The sequence below is a fragment of the Leguminivora glycinivorella genome, chromosome 2 (assembly GCF_023078275.1).
Source record: "Leguminivora glycinivorella isolate SPB_JAAS2020 chromosome 2, LegGlyc_1.1, whole genome shotgun sequence".
NCBI lineage: Eukaryota > Metazoa > Arthropoda > Insecta > Lepidoptera > Tortricidae > Leguminivora > Leguminivora glycinivorella.
In genome coordinates this window covers 5982095-6001059 of record NC_062972.1, presented here as the reverse complement: position 1 = coordinate 6001059, position 18965 = coordinate 5982095, and the positions used below count along the sequence as shown (strand labels likewise).

General features: G+C 38.1%; 1 protein-coding gene across 5 annotated transcripts in view; it reads left to right on the top strand.

The window, feature by feature from the left end:
• The window catches only part of LOC125235812, a 28779-nt gene extending 19079 nt beyond the window's left edge, over nucleotides 1-9700 (top strand). The window contains exons 1-6 of one of the 5 annotated variants that reach the window (XM_048142420.1): nucleotides 1892-2128; nucleotides 4311-4389; nucleotides 6435-6674; nucleotides 6786-6909; nucleotides 7852-8363; nucleotides 8581-9700. In XM_048142420.1, the coding sequence (XP_047998377.1) occupies nucleotides 6525-6674; nucleotides 6786-6909; nucleotides 7852-8363; nucleotides 8581-9156 (1362 nt within the window). In that variant the 5' untranslated portion in view covers nucleotides 1892-2128; nucleotides 4311-4389; nucleotides 6435-6524 and the 3' untranslated portion in view covers nucleotides 9157-9700. Of the gene's footprint in view, nucleotides 1-1891; nucleotides 2129-4310; nucleotides 4390-6434; nucleotides 6687-6785; nucleotides 6910-7851; nucleotides 8364-8580 lie in introns of those variants that run through there. The other 4 variants (XM_048142403.1, XM_048142412.1, XM_048142428.1 and 1 more) reach the window with 4 other exon arrangements.
• Nucleotides 9701-18965: the final 9265 nt, after the last annotated feature.

Genomic DNA, 18965 nt, shown 5'->3' with positions numbered 1-18965 from the left:
TTTTAATAAATATAAACTTATTACTTTTTTCCTCATGAACGCGTAGAGCTATCAAGTTGAAATTCATATCAAATGCAGGTTTGTACGGAACCCTCGGTGCGCGAGTCCGACTCGCACTTGGCCGGTTTTTTTCACCTTATTACAATTAGGGCTTGCAATATCGGACGATTTTCAATTCCGGAACTGGTTTTCGAGATTGGACTTCAATTCCGGAATTCCGGAACTAGTTCCGGAATTGAACAATTTTTTTTGGTTTGGTTTTCTGGTGGGTTTTTGATGAAATAATACAATTTTAAATTGAAATTTATTATAAATCGACGTTTAAGACAATAACTCCGCACCTGAAAGGCATATAACACTGAAATTTTCATTTTAGTAATTTTACAGGAAAGCCCATTTTGTGTCAAAATCGGTCTTGCAAGTTATTTCGAACTACAGTTAACGATACAAACGACGTTTTAGTGCCAGTTTTCTGGTAGAGGTCAACGTTAAAGTTATTTTTTTATCCATTGACCATCGAAATAATATAAAAGTAATAATTTACAAGAATGGCATAACGTCTTGTTCACATAACTGTAATAAAAGAAATATTGAATTACCTTTATCAGACTCGAGTAGGGACAAAAGATGTCCAAGCTAGCCCAAAAAGACAGATTTTATGATTTATTCCTAGGTATACCTATGTATACATATGTACACCTTATTTTTTTGTAAAAAAAATAAATCATTCTTTTCATATTCATCATTTTCCATACATTTGCTTCTCAAATCTTTTGATTTTGTGGTAAGGGGTAATAGACTTAGATAGAGTTTAGTAAAATATGGACACGTCTTTGTGAAAAGTGTATAAAGTAACTACGACGTTATGCTTGTATTCACAAGCACGCAAGCAAATCGTAGTATTTGGTATTACATTCATTCGAATGTAATACCAAATACTACGATTTGCGTCTGAACAGACTTTATGCCTAAAATATTCAGTGCTATGAGAAAAGAAGTAAAATTTAGATTATTACTGAAATTTAAGTTCGATCTAATTAAATTGAGCATAAATAACGCTAATAAAATAATAATGTACCTAATGTTATTTATTTATATTTAATTGTCCTTCAATATTCGAGCATAACACTCAACTCCCGTCTAGTAATTTTAAATTATCACAAAACACAACTTTCTACAGCAAATATTTAATTTAAACTGATTATATATTTCACTTATTAGCTAAAACAATTGAGAGCAAAACCAGAAAGTGACAAGGGTATAATATTAGCGGGTTAAATTACACTATCTCGCTCTAACTAGCCCTGGATGCAACCCTTTGGTCATAAAATAGGCACTACCTGAATCCGAGCAGTGTCTAACTTATAAATTTACATATCTTTTATAGACGCGGTGGTAGTTTTGTAAAATAACCAGGCTGATATTACACGTTTTCGTCCAAAAATATATCTTTTTTCAATACCGGAATTTTCGAGATTATATGTTTCAATTCCGGAACTGTAATATCGGAAAAATTGTCCGAAATTCCGGAATTTCGAGATTCCGGAATTCCGGAATGCAAGCCCTAATTACAATGCAATAAGGTGAAAAAATGTATACATCTCTTTGTAGTCGACCGTACGATCAAAACACAAATTTCTCTTGCACAGAAAAACCCATGGCAATTGTGAAAAACAGGATCCAACATGCTTAGCTCCACACCTACACAGTACACACCAACACACACACTACGATAGTAGTTGATTACGGTGGTCTCGTAACCGAAACCCCATCTGATTCGCTGTCGTGGTTGACGTCATTTTTAAGCGGCCAATAGCGGAGCGGCGAATTTATTTTTAGAATGAATTTTGTGAATGGTGGGGATAGAGGAAAACTGTATCTGCGACGAGCACGTTGTTATTGCACAACATTTTCGGAGTCCTTACGGAGTGCACGTACTGCTCTCCGCATTTGTGCTATTAGCGATTTTGTACGCTGATTTCTATACTCGGTTCATTTGCCTTTGCTAGCTAACGCTAATACATAAGACAAACGCGTTAAGGCATTCATTGAAATTAATTTAATTCTTTGTGAAAAGTTCTACGAGTTCTAATCGACTGGAGGCGTTACATTATTTGTTCGTAACGAGGTAAGTTTTATTTTAATTGTTGTTTTACCAAACCAAGTTGATTCAACTTGAAATTTTGTGTTATTTCAACTTGAATATTTTATATACATACTCTCGAAATGAAGAACAATGTACGGAGTAGGTACGTTCGAGTTCCTTTCGCAGCTGCGTCGACGTACCGCGAGCAAGTTCCAACCTGTCTGCGTCGTCCCCTCGTTTTGATCGTCGCTCGTCTATTTAGAAACGTATTGGCACATTCTACGTTGGCTTTCAGTTCTAGAACTTCTAGAAATATCGACTGCCTTTCATAGATGATTGTTTATTGTTTCGATACTTATTATAATCGGTTACTTTGTTAATGACTTGATATCGTAAATTGGTTTAAACTAGATAGCCGATATAAATTATTTTCATGGTAATGTTCTTGGATTGTTATTCGTTATTACCTAATTCTTTATGAGCTAGGTGGGTTTGGTCTGTGGAACACTTGGAGGCCATCAGGCCAGGCAGTTAGCCAGAGCCAGTGCAGAATAATTTTCCGGCTCCACTTAGCCAATTATGGGATTGAAAGTTAACTAAATTGATATTTGATATTGAAGTGAATACGATTGATGGTGAATCAGATCTAGAAGTTCATCAAATTCTATAGCTAATAAAACAATATACCTACTAATCAGCCATGCCATGAGAAAGAAACATACGTACTTTCCAAGTCGTGCCGCTCGCCGTGCGTGAGTGAGTGGGCGATCGTATACGGGAAACCCCCGACGCGACGCAGCACGAATGATATTCGAACCTTTTTCCTTGTATGTGGTTATTTATTGTAACATTTGTATATAATCTTGCAACCCATTTAGGTCTCGTCTTATTAAGTCTTTCTCCAGGTGTGTTCCGTTAGGTTCTTCTCATTTAATTTACATTTGAATATAATAGTTATTTGTTATACAAGAGTGCAAAGTTGTATTTTAACGCCGAGTGTGGAATTGAAAAACGAGCAAGCGAAAGGATTCATTAGTTGAACCACGAGCGAAGCGAGTGGTTCGAGAATAGAATCCTGAGCTTGCGAGTTTTTCAACACACGAGAAGTAAAATACATTTGCACCGTGTGTAACACAAAATTTTTCCTCTCACTATAGCGAGGAAAGTGCAACGCAAAAAACGCCTTTATCACTGCTTCCAGTAGTTCCACAGGTGGTAAAACATCTTCATCACTAGATTAACCCACTTTTATCAATTTTAAAGCAGAAAATTTGCCTCTATTCAAGGTCAAATTACTTAATCCACTAGTGGATAAAATGCGTTTTTACCCGCTGGTATTAAAGGACAAAACACGTGTTTCCGAGCTAGTGAGGGGAAAAATAAATTACTTATCACATGATAACAATGATGTAGGATAGGGATGACCCGCTAAAAGTACCTATGTTATGACAATGGACATATAGAGCTGGTCTGATAGATCAAAGATTATTATTATTACGCAAACTAGTACAAGATGCGCTGAAGTCAGGGGTTCCCAAACTTTGTTGAAGCACGCCTCCCTGCTCAGCTGCCTAAAATAAAGTAAAAGTAGTAAAACCAAACTATTAGTTAGGTAATATTAAAATTTTATGTGTGCACAACATGTTCCATGGTCCCGCGCCCCCTTCATGATGTTGCTGCGCCCCACAGCTTGGAAAACGCTGGCTTAGGTCAATGCAATGGCTGATGTGTAGGATATAATGCGGCAACGTATGTAATGTGTGTCCTTTACTTACAGTCATTAAATTAAGTACATTCAATAATGTATTACATATTTATCGGCTTCATGTTGATGAACGATATTCTCAATTGGAGTGACAAATTATAATATTGGACAATCAGGTTGATGAAACAAACCTACTAGTATTTCGTATTTTAATTAAATACGGCTACAATACGTACTGAATCCAATATAATATCGCTTTACACACTCGCCAAACCAAACTTGGAATCTAATTAACACTTATTCAAAGATCATCATTGGCCACGACATCTATTGCAGATGATTGTAGCAGCGTCCAGTAAATCATGTGTTGTGGGGAAGTTGATAGCAACGTCTTCGGTGGCTAAAGAGACCTATACCAGAGCGGCATCTTCAACTTAGTAATAATGTATACGATTAAGTCAGTCATTTTATTTTGCGTTTGATTGATGTTATAGTAACGTGTATGTTTCGTTGTTGCAGGCCTACTGTCGTGACAGTCACTTGGTTGGGAGCCTAAAGGGTTACAATTTCAACTAGAGCTCAAGAAGAGTTCGAACAAGTAAGTAGAACGCGTTCTCGCAACTTCCTTAACGCTCTCTGTTACAGAACTCACCGGCCCTTGTGTCCTGGGGTCAACACCAGAAGCTATTACTTGAGCTAAAAAATAAATGTTAGACAGAACAATACTTTCGTTTATTTAAAACGGAAAAGTAAACTGAGGATTCCATTAAAAATGAACATATTAAAGGACTCCAAGTAAAACAAATTGTAAATGAAACATAATTTGAATAATTATTTTTGCATAAACATCGTGGATCAGTACAAAAAATAATCTAAGTAATGTTTAGTCACTTAATCACGTGCACTAATGTAACTGAATTTAAATGTTTATTGCTATTTTGTGAAAGTAATCGATTGTCTAACTTAATTTTCCGATCTTTTTTTAGCAGAGAGTATAGAGATAGAGACGAATTAAACAATTGCAATCATGTCATGCCTCATCATCATCATCCATGTCCTCATTCTAAGTGTCTTACATCCTAGTCTACTGGTACCATCGAATAACTTCTTTAGGCAGCGTTCCCACTTAAGCGTCGCGTGTCTCGGGGCGCGCAACGGACGTCTCTGCCACGCCGCCTGAATGTAATTCAAAAAACGTCTCCTCAGTACATTTTGTATAGGCAGGACATAAGACGCTCCCCAGGCGGCGTGGCGGTGACGTGGCGCGCGCCGCGCCGCCTGGGGGCGCGTCTTACGTCCTTCCTATACAAAATGTACTGAGGAGACGTTTTTATTTGAATTACATTCAGGCGGCGTGGCGGAGACGTCCGTTGGGCCCCGAGTCATGCGTCTTATGAGTGTGGATGGTCCCTTAATTACACTAATTCTCAATAAGTAACTTTTAGCAAAAAAAAATCCTAGCTATTTGTACAAAAAGAAAATTAGTGTTTTGCAGTTAATAGACACAAACTCACACAATACAGAAATTGAGCTTTATCGGAATTAACGCTCAGGAACTCAAACATTTGAAAGAATGACTAGTACATGTTCATGACGCAAATAAAATAATTAACAAATTAAATAACGCTTTTCTACACTACATTATTGCGTAATGATCTATTTATTCATGAGAAACAAATAATGGATTAACATTAAAAAACCATTAAAATTCCTATCTTAATTATTTCTTTAATTTAGTGTTAAGATAACGTAGGTACCTGTTTGCCCTAGTTCTAAGAAAAATTACGTCTTGATATATAACTTTATAGAATATAGTTAGCATTTATTTATAGCTTAAAACTTAAGTTAATATAATAACAGGTTCTGAAAGTCAGCCCCGATGAAACATCGGGTCTCGCTTGTAGAAGCAGTCTCAGTCTCCCCTTTTAGTATAAAGCTATTATTTTAGTAAAGTTTTTATAAGTCTAGCATATTTAACACAGGGGCGGATATAGTCAGGCCCGGTCGCAAGCCGGGCCTCGCTTATAGCAGTTTCCGGGACCAATTACACTCATTTTTACTTGCAGGAAATTCTTTAGGTACCTACGCTACATCAATATCATAAAAAAAAAATATATTCATTCAAATCAAACTAGGGCTTAATCTTCCATTTATGTTCTACATATATATGGTAAAATACATATTTATGCTTTATCCAACTCTATATAAAAATACACGTGTACGTAAAGCATTTATCCATTATGATGTTGTCGTGGCCAAGGTCTCTTATGACGTTACATAACGCCTCGATTCTGCCAGTCACGATGACCGGCCACTTTATTCTTGTCTTATTTGTGGCAGTGGGGGTAAACTGCATATCAAGAGACCTTTGCTTTTGATAATAAATATTCCAATTACCATATTCACATACCTATTACCTATAATATGTCAGACTTCTTATTACATTATTCCGTTAAGTATTCGTTTTTGAGCTTTTGAATCCCTCTTTGAAACTTATCCATTATTTATTTTTCATTTTCAACGTCTTACATATGAAAAATCAAGCATATTCATATATCTTTCCATCAGTCCGTTCCCTTCCTTTCCTCCTGGCTTCATATGGATGTGCACATTATTGTTACGTCGTATCATTTTTGTTTGTAGTTCTATTCAAAATGGTTGGTCAAAAGATCATCTGTGCGAGTGGCACCGACAATCTCGGATATCAAAACAACAATTTATACACCAAAAGATATGGTTTTTTCGCAAACGAGTCACAGGACTCAAAGTATTTTGAAAGTGGTAGACATAGATCGCATAAAGAAAGAGAATCAGGAGAACGGCCTGCACGGAGTAATCGCCGACGGACCAACCGCAACGCCTCAGCCGCACTTCAGCTTCGAGGTGAGTACTCACGTGAGTACCTAAAATAATCAATTATTATTTATTATAAGATTACTTTTAGCTCCACCCACCTCCAGGATTTTTGCTAACATGCTTAAACTGAATTTTCAGGAGTTTCTGAAACCGGAGCCAGTGTTCGAGAGCAATATGTATCACGACACGGACTACGAGTTCTTCCAAGAACTGGCTGGGTGGTGCTCCGATCCCGCCAAGGACGAACAAGTACAAACCATTGGTAAGATCATATAAATCTCGTCGTGATTACATATTTCTGATTTAACTATCGAACACTAGTAGGTTGAAGAGGTTACCAAAGATAACAAGTACATATATATATAAATAAAATAAATAAATATTGGGAGACACCTTACACAGATCAACCTAGCCCCAAACTAAGCAAAGCTTGTACTATGGGTGCTAGGCGACGATATACAGGGTGATTCATGAGTCGTGAGCAGGAGTGAACAGGGTACTGGGGAGGGTCACACTGAGCAACTTTCATAATGGGGCAACACTAAATTGTGATATTTTTTTCTTGACTATGACTTAATTGATAGTTAATCATCAATTAAGTCATAATTAGAACGTAATTGATAATTAGCTATCAATTAAGTCATAGTTAAGAAAAATAATCACAATTCAGTGTTGCCCCATTATGAAAGTTGCTCAGCGTGACCCTCCCCAGTACCCTGTTCACTCCTGCTCACGACTCATGAATCACCCTGTATATACTTATATACATAGAAAACATCCATGACTCAGGAAAAAATATCTGTGTTCATCACACAAATAAATGTCCTTACCGGGATTCGAACCCGGGACCGCGGCTTAGCAGGCAGGGTTACTACCAACTACGCCAGACCGGTCGCCAAATGGAGAAAACTACAGTCAATTAAAATGCATAGACTGCCACCTCTTGTAACATGATTAAAACATTTGAACCTCGGTTTTGCAAATTTGACCCTGTCATGTCAACTTGACTAAATTTATATTAAAATTGTCAAATTTTAAAATTATCCCTGAAAATAATCTAATCTGGTACATGTTAGTAAAATCCACATTAGTGTGTTGATCAGTAATTTCCAATTATATCACAAAATTAACATTTGGCATGTACCTAATTATGAGTCGGAAAGCTAACCTAATGCATGTTCTGACGGTATTATTTTTTCCACAGATTCTACAAAGCAAACTGACGACAGGGCATTCAACACTGACACACTACACACACCATTGTCCCCCGGCTGGGACAGCTTCGACGCCAACGTCGCCGCGCAGTCGAGCTTCTACAACACGACGCCCAAGGACCCGCTGTCGCCGGCCGAGGGCGTCGAGACGATGTTCGCCCTCCCCGACACCGAGCGGTTCGTCGACATCCCCAGTCTGCCCGCGGTCATCGACCGGCAGGAGCCGTGGGCCGGCTGGGACACGTACACTAAACTCATCACACACGACACGCCCTTCATCGAAGACGACTCCCAAGATCTGAAGTACACGGTGACCCCGAGCGCGGTGGAGCGCTGCGACGACGTGGTCGCGGAGTACATCGTGGCGCCGCGGAGAGCCGGCGCGGGCTTGTCGCTCGACGTGGCGGCGCGGCCCGCGCTGGCCGGCCCCGTCATCAGCACGCCCGAGGTGCTGTCCTACGTCGAGCAGCTGGAGCAGGAGAAACACCCCCTCGCCGTCTTGGTTAGTATCTCACAAGGTTTCTGATCTGTTTATTTTTTTTTCCGATGAAAAAGGCCTTTATCTATTACAGCGGCTTCGGGATTCTACAGAATAGTATAGTTGCTCAAAATACAACTTGCCTATGTCAATCATCAATATCATCATATCATCAATCGTTCTATTCTTACAAGGTACTTTAGTTGAAATGAATTTTATTAATTGCTGTTTTTGTCTACAGAAATCTCGGCAGCAAACTGTGGCACAAGAGAGCTTCATATCTCCACTGGCAGCGGCGCCCGCTCCGCTGGACTACCAGCCCATCACCCCCAAGAGCGAGCCTCAGGTGGACTCCGAGGAGGAGGCCACCGCGAGGGCATCCCGGCGGCGGCGGCGCAGCGAGGACAGCGACGAGACGTATACACCACATCAGGAGCGCACCACGCCCAGAAAATACAAGAGGAGAAAGCCTAACATACCTATAAAAGACATGATCTTGGCGCTCGAGGGCTCGCAGCAGCTCACGAGGGCCCGCAGAGGACGCCCTCCCAAGAGGAGAGACAGCGCCGTCTCAAACGCGTGCAGCGAGAACTCCTCCATGTCTACACAGGACATGAAGTACAGGGAACTTCGGGACAAGAACAACGAGGCGTCCAAGCGCTCTAGGATGCACAGGAAACTAAAGGAGCTCCAAATGGAACAGGAGGCCGACGAACTCGAGGAGAAGAATAAGAAGCTCCGAGTTCAGGCTGGCATCCTGGAGGAGATGGCCAAGAGGCTAAAGGACGCCCTGCTCACGTCGATCATGCAGAAATAATCGGGCCCCGCTCGATCTGATCGCGTCTCCAGTGCCTTGCACTTTAAACATTCACTAGTCTACCACGTTCACAGACACGTGTGACGCCTCTTGGCCGGTACAACTAATAATATATTAAAAAGTAATTATTAGTGAGATGTACCTCGTGTGAAAACGGATGGGACTGGTGTCATGCACATAGCATGTGTGATTGTCTTTTATGTATGTTCGCAATCATTGGATTGTATAAAGTATCAAGGAAATGAAAAAAAAAACCGGATTTGACTATTAGACTTAAGATTTATTACTTTAGAACTTATATTTATGTCGACAATGTCACGTATGATGATAATTTTGTCTTAGAATAAAAAAAATCTCGAGTAACTTGAAAATGTCGTGTAATTAGGTCTCTATAGAGTTATAAATTGTCGACATTGAATACTAATTGTAAAATCTTAATATTGAATTGCTTACTTCTTTTTAAATATTGCATTATAATGTGATGATTTTAAGTTGTTTTCTATTTGTTATAACCAATGAAGTAAACTATGATTGTGAATTGAAACATTTTTATATTTATCTCTCCACTATACTTTCCCTTTCGACGATCTACAGCTATTACAGCAATATTTAAAAAATACAGATGAATTGATAACCCTCCGTTGAGATTTGGAAGCTAGTAAAAATAATCTCATATTTTCATATAACTCTAATGACTTGACTAGAAGACAAAAGTATAGGCACTAACAAGCACTAATGAGTATTATAGTGTATAGCGCCATCTCCCGGTCAATTTGCTAACTAATTTGCGCGACCTGGTTTTTCAGGGATAATTCTTTATAATGTTAACCGATTTAAACAGTTTTTACTTTATTAACCAGAAGATGGTTTACGTAACATCCCGTATTAATTTGAAGTACGATATACATCCGCAAGGGTGGGTAAATTGAAAGTAAAAATCTGAAAAGTTTTTTGTGAATTAAAAAACCGGCCAAGAGCGTGTCGGGCCACGCTCAGTGTAGGGTTCCGTAGTTTTCCGTTTTTTTCTCAAAAACTACTGAACCTATCAAGTTCAAAACAATTTTCCTAGAAAGTCTTTAGAAAGTTCTACTTTTGTGATTTTTTTCATATTTTTTAAACATATGGTTCAAAAGTTAGAGGGGGGGGGACGCACTTTTTTTTTCCTTTAGGAGCGATTATTTCCGAAAATAAAAATATTATCAAAAAACGATCTTAGCAAACCCTATATCACACGTCCAACAATATATCACACGTTAGGGTTGGAATGAAAAAAAATTTCAGCCCCCACTTTACATGTAGGGGGGGTACCCTAATAAAACTTTTTTTTCCATTTTTTATTTTTGCACTTTGTCGGCGTGATTTATATACATATTGGTACCAAATTTCAGCTTTCTAGTGCTAACGGTTACTGAGATTATCCGCGGACGGACGGACGGACAGACAGACATGGCGAAACTATAAGGGTTCCTAGTTGACTACGGAACCCTAAAAAAGTATTCAAAATACAAACACGATTATATTTTTCCTGTAATATATAGCATAAAACCAATGTTTACTAAAATTTTCATAATTTTTCGTTGGTAAACTTCGGAGATAAGGGGGAGGAACGGTATTTTTTTTAAACATTTTCCTTCAAAATTTTTTTTTTCCATAACAAAAAAATTATAAAAAATAGCTTATTTACGTTCAATTTGAGCTCTTTCCAACGATACCCCACTTGACCTAGTAACTTGAAATTTACAGTTTGCCCCCCTTTCATTTTGGCCATTTTCTACAATTAAAATAATTAATATATTTAAAAAAATTATACTTTCTATTTGTAGAGGTTTACAATGTTCACAAGTATTCCAAATTTCAAGTTGATAGCATTAGTAGTTCTCGAGATATTTAGGAATGTGACAGACGGACAGAGTCGCACCATAAGGGTTCCTGTTGTACCTTTTTGGTACGGAACCCTAAAAATGGTGACATTTCGGATTACAAGGTCTCGATCGCTGATTCATAGTAATTGCATATCAGCAAATCGTTTTGACAGTTCTTAAAAAGAAGCTGATTTGACTAGTAGGAAACTAGCCTATTGTGACGACCGGTCTGGCTCAGTCGGTAGGGAGTAGTGACCCTGCCTGCTAAGCCGCGGTCCTGGGTTCGAATCCCGGTAAGGGCATTTATTTGTGTGATGAGCACAGATATTTGTTCTTGAGTCATGGTTGTTTTCTGTATATATGTATGTATGTATTTATCTATTTAAGTATGTAGTGTATGTATGTACATATATATTAGAGATGGGCCGAATATTCGATAAATATTCGGTATTCGGCATATTCGGCAAGTTTTTCAATGTTCGTATTCGGCCGAATAATTCGGTTGCATTACCGAATATTTACCGAATAAACAAAATAACTAACTAATGAAGATTTTACGTATTCTATTGGATACGAAGCTCCTATTTTAGTAGCTTTCTAAGGTACTACTAAAAGAGGTAATTAACTAATTATAATTACCAATGCGTCAAATAATAAATACAATTGTTTTGTAAAAAAGTTAAGAAACCGTAGTTTAAGAGTTGAAGAGAGTACACAGTTCTTTTAACTAAGTTTTAGTTATCCACTAAATCATAAGAACATAGTTGTAGTAACACAATATATGTATTAACCATTATCAATCATTTAATAGTTTTAATCTTAACATCCGCCTTAAAAATATGGCGTTACCGAATGTTCGGTTCGGTAAGAGCTGAACCGAATGTTCGGCCGAATATTCGTATTCGGCAAAGTCCATATTCGGCCCATCTCTGTATATATATTCCCATTACGAATTGAACGGAATAAACGTAAACAAACTGCTGTCACTGTCAAAGTAACACGTGCAGCTCAAGTCAGGGGTTCTCAAAGTAAGGACCGAGAGAAAATCAAATTACTTTTAACCAGTGAAGCTAAGAACATACTACGCGGACGTCCGTCGTAAAACGACCGCGACCGCGACCTATCAGTGTGCACGGAACAAAACATCCAGAGAGCCAGATTTCGATCGGACGTCCGTGCGCTCAAGGCCACGTCCGCGTCCGTCGACCGATAGTTTGCACGGTTATGTGTATTTCCATTGTCCAGATTCCCGTCCGCGGTCGATTCACGACGGACGTCCGCGTAGTGTGTTCCTAGCTTTATTAACGATCACTCTATTACATACTTCAAATCGTGAAGCGATCGAACACAATGACTGTTATATTATGTTATGATCTAATGCAAGTCAATATTAAAATCGGTCCAAAATAGACGAAGTCCTGTCATATCAGATACTTACAAAACCAATCAATTAATTTATAACCACCTTATTACCACCATCGCATTTGAAGAAGACGGTTTTAATTAGTAATTAAAAATCACTGCCACCTAGTCTCAAAAGCTGCTAAAAAAAATGGTTGTCTGTAAAGTCGGTTTACGGACGGTAGTTTGACGTGATAACGTCAAACATTACAGTAGTATAGACAGGGGCGGATCACTCCGCGATTCTATCGCCGCGCTACAAAGTACATGCTGGCAGCCGCGAGTTCGCGGCCTAATCAGGGGTGGCGCGCGGCGCGTTTTCACAGAACTCACGTTCCCACTTTCTATTGTTACTTTACGTCGCGAGTTTTTTTAAGCTAAATAATTACAATGTAATTATTTTGATGCCAATAAATCAAAGATTTGTATAATTAAAAACGACGTTCACTGAATAATGTTGACATTGTCAGTAAGTGCGAGAGGGACACCAGCCCAAACAATGACCTCTCATGTGGACACACTTTTTGACCTAACTACACAATCTAGTTTTATAATTCTAAATCTATGATGAGTTCAGACGGTATATGTTCTGTCAAAAAGTCGTATAAATTAAAATAATTAATTTTCTTTTTATTTAACTTATGAAATGAGAACACGTTCATATTGGAAGCCTCCTTTTCTATTTTCACTTATACCACCGCTGCCACCATGTTTTATGTTATTATACTTATTATACTTATGATGAGTTCAGACGGTATATGTTCTGTCAAAAAGTCGTATAAATTAAAATAATTAATTTTCTTTTTATTTAACTTATGAAATGAGAACACGTTCATATTGGAAGCCTCCATTTCTATTTTCACTTATCCCACCGCTGCCACCATGTTTTATGTTATTATACTTATTATTTATTTAACTTATCAAATGAGAACACGTTCATATTGGAAGCCATCTTTTTTTTGGCAGCATACACAAAGATGGTCCATACACAAACCGCTTGGTGGCCTTGAGGAACGGGACAATGACGTCATCTTTTTCGTGCATGCAGCCCGTAGTAACGAGTTATTAGACGTTATCACGTCAAAATAATGTTCAGCGGCCCGCTACTTGGTCGCCCAGGTACATTTCCACAGTAATATCAGTGCAATAAACAAACTACCCGACAAAAACGGCTTTTTAATTTCAATAAATATACCAAAACGTTTAGTGTTTCAATTTATTTTCGTTTAAAAAGAGTCATTATTTGTGTAATGGAATATGTAATAGTACATTACGATACAAGTGCGTAAAAAAGGAAGTTCGAAACGAGTGGTGATAAATTAAAACACGACCGAAGGGAGTGTTTTAAATCGACACGAGTTACGAATTAAAAAACACCATCTGTACTGAAAAGTACATTACGATACAAGTGCGTAAAAAAGGAAGTTCCAAACGAGTGGCGATAAATTAAAACACGACCGAAGGGAGTGTTTTAAATCGACACGAGTTACGAATTTCCTTTTCGCACGTGTATCGTGTCAGATGAGCCTACGAAGTTTCGACCTGGCATATAATGAACCACTTCTCGCACTAGTGCGTAAAAAAAACACCATCTGTACTGAAAAAATCTTTTACGATACACGTGCGAAAAGGAAATTCGTAACTCGTGTCGATTTAAAACACTCCCTTCGGTCGTGTTTTAATTTATCGCCACTCGTTTCGAACTTCCTTTTTTACGCACTTGTATCGTAATGTACTATTAATAAAGCTAGGAACATACTACGCGGACGTCCGTCGTAAAACGACCACGACCGCGACCTATCAGTGTGCACGGAACAAAACATCCAGAGAGCCAGATTTCGATCGGACGTCCGTGCGCTCAAGGCCACGTCCGCGTCCGTCGACCGATAGTTTGCACGGTTATGTGTATTTCCATTGTCCAGATCCCCGTCCGCGGTCGATTCACGACGGACGTCCGCGTAGTGTGTTCCTTGCTTAAACCTGTAAAATATCGGCAATTGTAATACCTCGAATGGTGCAAATTTTTTATAGCACCGGCCACAATTTTGTTTACAATAATTCCGGCTAATTAAAAATAGGAGTTATAGTTGCTTAGCACCCATATAGTACAAGCTTTTTATCTAAGGCATCACTTCACTAACTTAGGAATTGATGCCTTGATCTGAATATAACACAAAAATATTTTCCCCTCACTAGCTCGGAAACACGTGTTTTGTCCTTTAATACCAGCGGGTAAAAACGCATTTTATCCACTAGTGGGTAAAGTAATTTGACCTTGAATAACGTCAAATTAACTGCTTTAAAATTGATAAAAGTAGGTGAATCTAGTAACAAAGATGAATTACCACCTGTGGAACTACTGGAAACAGTGATAAACGCATTTTTTGCGTTGTAGTTTCCTCGCTATAGTGAGGGGAAAAGTTTTGTGTTACACTCGGGTGCAAATGTATTTTACTTCTCGTGTGTTAATAAACTCTCAAGTTCAGGATTCTATTCTCGAACCACTCGCTTCGCTCGTGGTTCAACTATGGAATCCTTTCACTTGCTCGTTTTTCAATTCCACACTCGGCGTTAAAATACAACTTTGCCCCCTTGTATAACAAATAACTATTTCCCCTCACTAGCTCGGAAACACGTGTTTTGTCCTTCAATACCAGCGGGTAAAAACGCATTTTATCCACTAGTGGATAAAGTAATTTGACCTTGAATATAGCCAAATTTTCTGCTTTAAAATTGATAAAAGTGGGTTAATCTAGTGATGAAGATGTTTTACCACCTGTGGAACTACTGGAAGCAGTGATAAACGCATTTTTTGCGTTGTAGTTTCCTCGCTATAGTGAGGGGAAAAGTTTTGTGTTACACTCGGGTGCAAATGTATTTTACTTCTCGTCTGTTAAAAAACTCGCAAGTTCAGGATTCTATTCTCGAACCACTCGCTTCGCTCGTGGTTCAACTATAGAATCCTTTCACTTGCTCGTTTTTCAATTCCACACTCGGCGTTAAAATACAACTTTGCACCCTTGTATAACAAATAACTATTAAAATTGCAAACGGGACTTAATCGCGTATTTACTATGTTTTAAACACTAACCTCCGACGTTTCAAGGACGGCATTGTCCCCGTGGTCTCGGAGCAGACTGGCTGAAGTTGACATCAACATCTTCTATACTCCAATTGCTAATTCGAGTCCAAAAAAACTACGACAGATACGTCAATGTCACAGCTGTCAATGTCACTTATGTCACTGTCAAAATACTTTTCAGGTTTCGCCAACCTTCTACATTCTTTATTTGGCACGTAAGAAATCCAAGAATACTTGATGATAAAATTGTGAAGAAAATTCGTTTTAGTTTTTTTGTTTTAATTCTCATACGTCAAATTAGTTCCACCGGTCGCCACTAATGATAAATGTTGGTAATTCGCATTATATTACGTGTATATGTGACAATCAACATCACCTTCATTCACGTTGCTAATAATAATAAAACTTAAACCAGACAAATGTATGCACTAAAGCTGCCCTATCTCAGTCAGGTGCAATTTTCGCCAATGTTTATTAAATTAGTCATTGGAGTCTAACAACCCATTACCAATATTAGAATGTTATTGCTGAAGGGTAGCACCTGAACTGGCTCTCAGAATGGCGCGTGGCGAAGTCAGGGGCTCACGAAAGGTATTTCCTTAGTAACGAGTGCCCAATGTATCTCTGAGACTCCTCAGGAGATTTGGAACCATAAATTGAAGAACATTACTCAAACTTACTTACATACTCTCTTTAAGGTAAAACAATAGATCATTACATGTGCCATTTTTTATCTAAAAGGTTCATAAGTGTCGGTTGTCAATAAAGCGCTACTTGCATATTAACGTCTGTCTATCATATATCAGAGATGTAGTCTGTATATCTGTGTATCATGCATAATAGTAAATTCAAATACAGTTTGACAGACCATGGTGTCATGGCCGCTTCCAAAACAATGGCGGCCGTGGCAACCATAAAGCCCAATATACATTATTTCGCTGATTAGCTAATTGTAAAATATATGTATAAAAAATTGGTCACAATATCTATATCATCAATAGTTTGTTCTATACCGCAAAATATAGCACCAAATGTTATTGATACCTGAAGTGATACAAGCGCAATACCAACTTTACAACTAAAAATCACGGAAAAAAAGAAAGAAGATCGAGCGTCCTAGTATTTATGTAAATAATAAAAGACTATTAAATATATAAATCAAAGGATTGAAATAAATAATAAATAAATTATCTTGGCGTGTGTTTTTATAAAAAAGGATTATACTATTTTACAAACATTTTATTGCAGTGGCAACATCGTAGTAGTTTTTTTGGACTCGAATTAGCAATTGGAGTATAGCTGTACGAGTTTTTCGAACTACCCGCACTTGGTCCTGACTACCCACTTGAACAGTTTGTGCACTAGGGATGTCACCTTGTCGACACACAACACTCACGATATTCGGTTTTTCTACCTGCGATATTTGTTTCTTTTAAGTCCCGTTTGCAATTTTAAATATGTGTAAAAATCGTGAAAGTTTGAATCAGTGTAACACAAAAATAGTTTAAAAAGAAGTTTGTAACCTAGGTAGCATATGTAATGGTTATTTGTTATACAAGGGGGCAAAGTTGTATTTTAACGCCGAGTGTGGAATTGAAAAACGAGCAAGTGAAAGGATTCTATAGTTGAACCACGAGCGAAGCGAGTGGTTCGAGAATAGAATCCTGAACTTGCGAGTTTTTTAACACACGAGAAGTAAAAATACATTTGCACCCGAGTATAACACAAAACTGACTCACTATAGCGAGGAAACTACAACGCAAAAATTGCGTTTATCACTGCTTCCAGTAGTTTCGCAGGTGGTAAATCATCTTTATAACTAGATTCACCTACTTTTATCAATTTTAATTGCGATACCTGGCAAATTTTCCTGCATCTGAAATACATTTTTCCGCAACCTTCAAATCAAGAGTGAACAGGCATCTTCTGGGCGAGCTCACTCCATCGTAGGCCACGTCTTTGCCTTTGGCTAGTCTGTGGTCAAGAGTAAGCCCATTTATAAAAAAAAAAAAAAAATATCTGTCGCGTTATCGGCCAATCAGAGACGGTTATTACAACACAACGGTGAACGACTCTATCAACATTAATTTTAACTTGCATGAATGATATTTCCGTCCATTGATGATGACTTGTAGAAAAATTATTGTATACAATAGTGATATAATTAAGCTTTTCACTCTCGTACCGTACTATTAGGCCACTCAGCAAGCTTCGTGGCCTAAACATGGTACTCGACTGAATCACGATTGTATTATATCACGATTGTATAAAATACTATTTTACCCGCTGGTATTAAAGGACAAAACACGTGTTTCCGAGCAAGTGAGGGGAAAACATAATTTACACGTACTTGTAATAATTCTCTTGTAAAATGTAACTTGTGAACTTGTAAAGTAAAGTAAAGTAAATATTTATTGCGAACCATGGTATGTACAATTGGTGTTACAATATATATAAAAAGAATCACATGGACCCCGGTGGGGTGTAGCAAAGTCCTTATAACTAGAGTTTACAATATAGTGCTTAACTAGGTACCTACTGTAAACTAGGAATACTCATTGTACGGGAAAGGTAAGATTATGTTTTTCTGTCTTCCATAAATTCTTGTATCGAATAATAGCTCTTTTGGATTAGGTGAGTCTTTAGTTTAGTTACAAATGTGTTTATGTTATCTATTTTTCTGAAATTTGTGGGTAGTTGGTTGTAGATTTGTATCGCTTGGTAAAACGGGCCTTTTTTGTAGATGTCTAGCAAGGACGATTATAAAGGACCAGCAGAGTCCATACTAAACACCGTACCCCGTTGGCAGCCGTAAATCTATGTCGCTAGATGTCACTAAGAGTGTCATTTGAATAAAAATGTCGTTTTTTTTTTAAAGTACGCACGCGGTAGTTCAACGGCATTACAAGTGATACAGTGAAAAGTACATAGATGACGCTAGGGGCCCGTGTCATGTTTCGGTCCCTGTTTACAACGCAAGCCATCGTTCTTATTTTGAATTATGACAATCATGCAAAAGAGTACCATACTGTCAAATTTTCTATCTCTTTCATTTCAGCGTGACGTCAATGATTAGTAATATTACTTTCAATATATTTAAAATTTAGATTTTAATGAGGCCATTTCGAACGGTGTTTATGATAGATATCATGTTGACAATCAATCTCCTGACCGTCTCGCTCACACCAATCCTATCCTATATTTGAACAAGTGCGACCGAAACAGTCGAGTATTATTGAAGATTTTTGAATGTCTAAAATCTTATTGGTAGTTTTCGAAAACCCGCTTTTTCCATAAAGTGTTGGCGCGACGTCAAGTGGGTGATAGGCGTACGAGCAAGTACGCGTTGGATGGTCGACTACTATGCGCGGCGGTTTTTACGCGTACTTAGACCGTTTTCACATTATCCGATCCGATATCGGATGTCGGAAGGATTTCAATAGAAACAATCCAAGATGGCGCCT